The sequence below is a fragment of the Pteropus alecto genome, unplaced genomic scaffold, assembly GCF_000325575.1.
Source record: "Pteropus alecto unplaced genomic scaffold, ASM32557v1 scaffold24, whole genome shotgun sequence".
NCBI classification, from domain to species: domain Eukaryota; kingdom Metazoa; phylum Chordata; class Mammalia; order Chiroptera; family Pteropodidae; genus Pteropus; species Pteropus alecto.
Window position 1 is genome coordinate 2,242,793 of NW_006439192.1, and position 4,715 is coordinate 2,247,507.

General features: G+C 47.1%; 1 protein-coding gene across 1 annotated transcript in view; it reads left to right on the plus strand.

Moving 5' to 3' along the window:
* SFRP1 (secreted frizzled related protein 1) overlaps positions 1–4,715 on the plus strand; it is a 45,255-nt gene that overhangs the window by 6,087 nt on the left and 34,453 nt on the right. Inside the window, exon 3 of the mRNA XM_015592801.2 lies at positions 4,579–4,656. Coding sequence (XP_015448287.1) covers positions 4,579–4,656 — 78 coding nt within the window. The remainder of the gene's footprint in view (positions 1–4,578; positions 4,657–4,715) is intronic.

A 4,715-nucleotide genomic window follows, 5' to 3' on the forward strand; every position in this document is an offset into this window, starting at 1 on the left:
GCCAAGTAGCCCAGGACGGCTGCAGAACTGGCTGAGGAAAAAAGTTTAGAAACTGGAGTTTCTGTTTCTCCACCCCTTTCAGGTAACAGCTTCCTAGGGTTGAGGATGGAAAGTCTCTAGTATCTCATTCTTGCCTACCCTCTGCTTTTCTCATTTACACAAATCCCCAGGTAATTAGAAAGATAAAGGTGTAATTAGTTCATTGTTTGTCTCTCCTTGGGGAGTGGGGCTTGCAAATTAGACATTTTCCTAAAACAGCCTCAGGGAGGGCCTAAATTTCCTCTCAGAACCCCCTCCCACTTAAATTCTTGAGTGGGAGGAAAAAAAAAATCCTGTTGAGGCAATAAAACAAAACAAAACAAACAAACAAAAAACCCTGGCACTGTGGCCTAACTTTTATAGGAGTGAATTCAACCCTTAATTCTTTGGAAGCAGAGTTGAGACTCAGAGATGTGGAGATAAGTCTGAGATGGGAAGCCATATACTCAGGTGTTCTTAGCATAGGGGTCGGCATCCCACCGGCTTTTTGAGGAGGGGGCTTAGGATGGGGGTAGGTGGAGCTGCTTGCTGACTTAGCTCATCTTGAAGTGATGCCTAAAAGAGATGCCCACTGAAGGGCATGCTCCCCCCAAGTGTGGGTGGGAGTAGATATGGGAAAAGAGGCACCCGGAATTTTGAATGCTGTTGCTTATTCTAGGGAGGGAGAAGATCAGTCCAATGTGACTGACGTTGGGTGGCACGGGTCCCAGCCCGAGGGAAAGGTAACAGCCTGCCAGCACTGTTGCGATCTGGGCACCTCTGTTCTCCGATTCCTGGGTGTCTGCACAAGGTTAACCTCCAGAAGTGCAGCCCTTTGAGATGGAGAGCTGAGCAATTACCTAGAGCAAACAAAGCACTTTGTGTTCTGCCGGTGTGGAGCCATCCCCTGCAGTCCAGTTATTTTCCTTCTCCCCTTCCTCTGCCCACCGCTGGGGGATTAGTTCAACCCTGCCCTGGGAGGCCTTGGCCAATTTTGCTGGAGCTGAGTCACTCCCAGTTGCCTCTTTCTGGGACAGTTGGTTGGACATGAAGTGGAGACCTTTGTGGGAACACCTTCTGAGGGGGAGATGGGACTGGCTGGGGTGCCTACTAATGTAGGGGAAAGAATCCTCCCAGCTGAACCCCGTCCCCCCAAAAAAAGCTGGGGTGAAAAGCTAGGAAAACTAATTGCCATCTTCTCTAAGCCTTTTACTCCTTGGCTGCTGTTCCACTTGTCTGCTGCTTCCTCAGTCTGGAACTTTGTACCATCCTCCTGTCTCCTTCCCTTTGTCCTAGGAGTGCCCAGTAGCCACCCTCCCCAAACCAGCTGCTGAACAGAGAGAAAGGCTGTGAAAAGACTAGTCAGGTGTGGGATCTGGGAACTGATTCCCCTTCAGCATTTTTGATGAGAGACTCTGTCCTGAGAGGGCATCTGGTCCTCCCCAGGACTAGAGCCACTCAGTGGGAGGGAGCCCCACATGACTTCGTCTGAGATTGACTGGCCACTGTCAGCTGAAGGTGGAGATGGGAGGGCTCTGTGTGTGTGTGTGTGTGTGTAGGGGCAGGTTTAGATGAACCACACTAGTACTCAGACCTTAAGGTTGGTGGCTTGGAATAAGAACTGATACTTTTAGATGACAGTAAGTACACATGCACTACTTTTATTCTTAATTCTTTTTATTCTTGAGAATTAAAACTGAGTTTTCAAAGCAGAGTCATATCTCTGCATAATTTGGCTGGTTTCTGTTCACATACTTGGGCATGTACAGTTTTGGGATATTGGGCAGACCTTTGTTATTAAAGATAAACTTGATAACGAGAAATGAGTAAGAGACACTTTTCCCCGCAAAAGGCTATTGATGCACAAACTGCATCAAGCATTTGTTATGGGAGAGGTGATTGTTTTTTTCCTAGGAAAGTTATTTCTACAGCTTTCACTTACATTAGACCTGTACACTCCCAGGCTGATAAATTATTTCTCCTTCCTGCCAGGTTTTACTGATTGAAGTTGTATGAACAAAGCACATACTTTTAGTTTAATTTTGTTGTTGTTTAGGTATATCGTGCATTAAATCAGCCTGGCTGTTTTAGTCACAGATTGCAGAGGCCACAGTACCCTCATTATGCCCAAGAGCTTTCTATAGGGTCCCTTCTCCATGTATCCAGGAGCTGGCCCCGGGAGATCTGCTGTGTGTGTGTGTGTGTGTGTGTATGTGTGTGTGTGTGTGTGTGTGTGTGAGAGAGAGAGAGAGAGAGATTGAGAGAGAAGGGGAGGGGAGAATGTGCTGTGTGCATGTGTGTGCATTGATTTTTAAAAATTCACTTAATCCTGATTCCAGTATTGAACTTTCTCCTCTACTCCCCCCTCCTTTAAATATTAATAAGACACAAAACATTTTACTTTTTGGCTCTTTTGCTGTAAATATTATTTTGAATACTCCTTAAAACAGTGATTTAGTTCTACCTCTCAGATGGATGATTGGGTGGATTTTTCCCGCTGAGGCAGCTTGCAGGGCCCCAAGGACAATTAATTGGAGGGAGCACAGATTAATATTGCATTACACATTCCTCCCTTCTCTGGGTTGAGCTGCTCCACAGTTTGCTATAAGAAAAGCAAGATGGGAGAAAACCGTATTGAGAACACACAGAGCTCACCTCAGTGATCTCCTGAGTGGCATGGAAGGTCAAAGGTAACTGATAGGACTGGGGAGAATGCCCCTGTGTGGTATAGAGCCCTCGGCTGCCAGCAGGATCGGGGAACTCAGAGTGTCTAGATGAGATGATGTATGTGCAGCGGATGGCGACCTGGCATCTATAGTCTGATGGCCTTAGCTCTGCTACTGGTTTGGTCAAGATTATACTTGTGGAAACTCGCGACATGATAACTTCCACTTTTTAAAAAATAACCTAAACAAGGAAACCCCCAAAGCACAGTCGACTTTTCTGGTATAAGTCCCATATCGCGGGACTGCCTTTCCCTGTTTTTCTCTCCATGGAAGCAGGAACCATATGCAGAATTCTGGATAAGGTATATACCCTTTGTTAGAAATGCTACCAATCTCAAGCTCTTGGTGAAAAATAAATTTCTAGCATCTGGGCCAAAAGACAGTCACAGTTTTCTGCTTGGAGTGTGTCTGTGGTTTTTGCTACACTGAGAATCTGGATGGTGTTTGGCCCTGGGTATAGAATAAAGGTGAGAGAGGAATCTGTTAGCAAAGACCAAGGCCATGAAGGGACCCTGCTTGGAAGTGAGGGTGGGGTGGGGTGGGTGGCCAACTCTGGATCAGCTGTGTCCTGGGAGCAGCATTGGTTTGGAAGGGCTGTGTAGATCCCTCCTCATCTTCCATCTTCAGAGGCTTTGCCCATTTCACTGAGTCACAGAGATCACTGAGAAGCCATGGAGAAGGAAGGGAAGGAGGAAGACAAGGACCCTTATATCTGAGCAGAGGTCTCTCTGCACATCATTCTTCCCTGGTTACCTTGGTGGTGACTTTCTTGTGCCCCTTAGCTCCAGCCTGGTTTGGCTTCCAATGCTGTGCCAGGGATGGAATGCCCTTAGAACATGCTAATGCTTTCCTAGATCATGGATAAAACTCCAAGTAATTTGAAAGATGGCGATGGTGATGGTGATGGTGATGGTGATGGCGGTGGTAGTCTTGGGGATGATGATGGCGATGGTGGTGGTAGTGGGGTGATGATGATGATAATGGTGGTGGTGTTGTTGTTGATGGTGACGGTGGTAGTGGTGATGAGCCACCTCACCCCGCTTAGGATTTCACTGTAGGCTTTCTCCCTGTCCTTGAAGGTACTTTTCCTCCCAGGGATCCTTCCAGCATCAGTAGCATTTTGGCTCAGAGGAGACCTCTAGCCCTGGCCTCAGATGCCTCCTCCCCTGGGCATAGCCATCTCCTAGTGGCCCTCATACTGGCCACACACACACCTCCTCTTCAAAGCACTCCACAGTGCCCCGAAAATGGCTTGAGAGGATCTCTCCCATCCAGCTCTGTCCTCCCATTTGGCAGCTTTTGTTAGGAACTCATATTGCAACAGCCCTTGTAGAAGGGTGTTCAGAGCCTGGGGTTAGAGTTTGTGAATCTGGAAGAGGTTTCTTTCTTAGAGAGTTGGTCAGATTGATCTGCTGTCTTGGGAGTTTGGGAATAGGAAATGGGCAGGAATCAGAGGTAGTATTTAGAGGAGAGGGGAGAAAGAATAGGAAACAAACGACTGGAATACATGTGTTTGCTTTACAAGTCAACTTTTCCTAGGGACCCCATCAAGCCACAATTCCTCGGACCTACCCTATCCAGCTCCAGAGAAATTTGGTTTAAATAGTTGTGCCATATTTAACAGCTCTATCTCTTAAGTTTCCAATAAACCATATGCCTGTTTATAGCTTTAGCTCCAGGACTCTTCTTTTTGATTCTTGGGTTGCCCTTCAGAAATTCCAGAAGATCTTTAACTATTCATCCTGGTGGTAGACTGGTCTCTTCCCAAGGGGTGGTTCCTGTACCCATACCCCCGTAACTCACAGCTCTTGTTTTTCTCCCTTTCCATTCCTAGGCACAACCGTGTGTCCTCCATGTGACAATGAGTTGAAATCTGAAGCCATAATTGAACATCTCTGTGCGAGCGAGTTTGGTAAGAAAGTGTCCCTGGCCGCCTTGGGGAGTTTGGTGTTCCCTGGTTCCCCGGTTCCT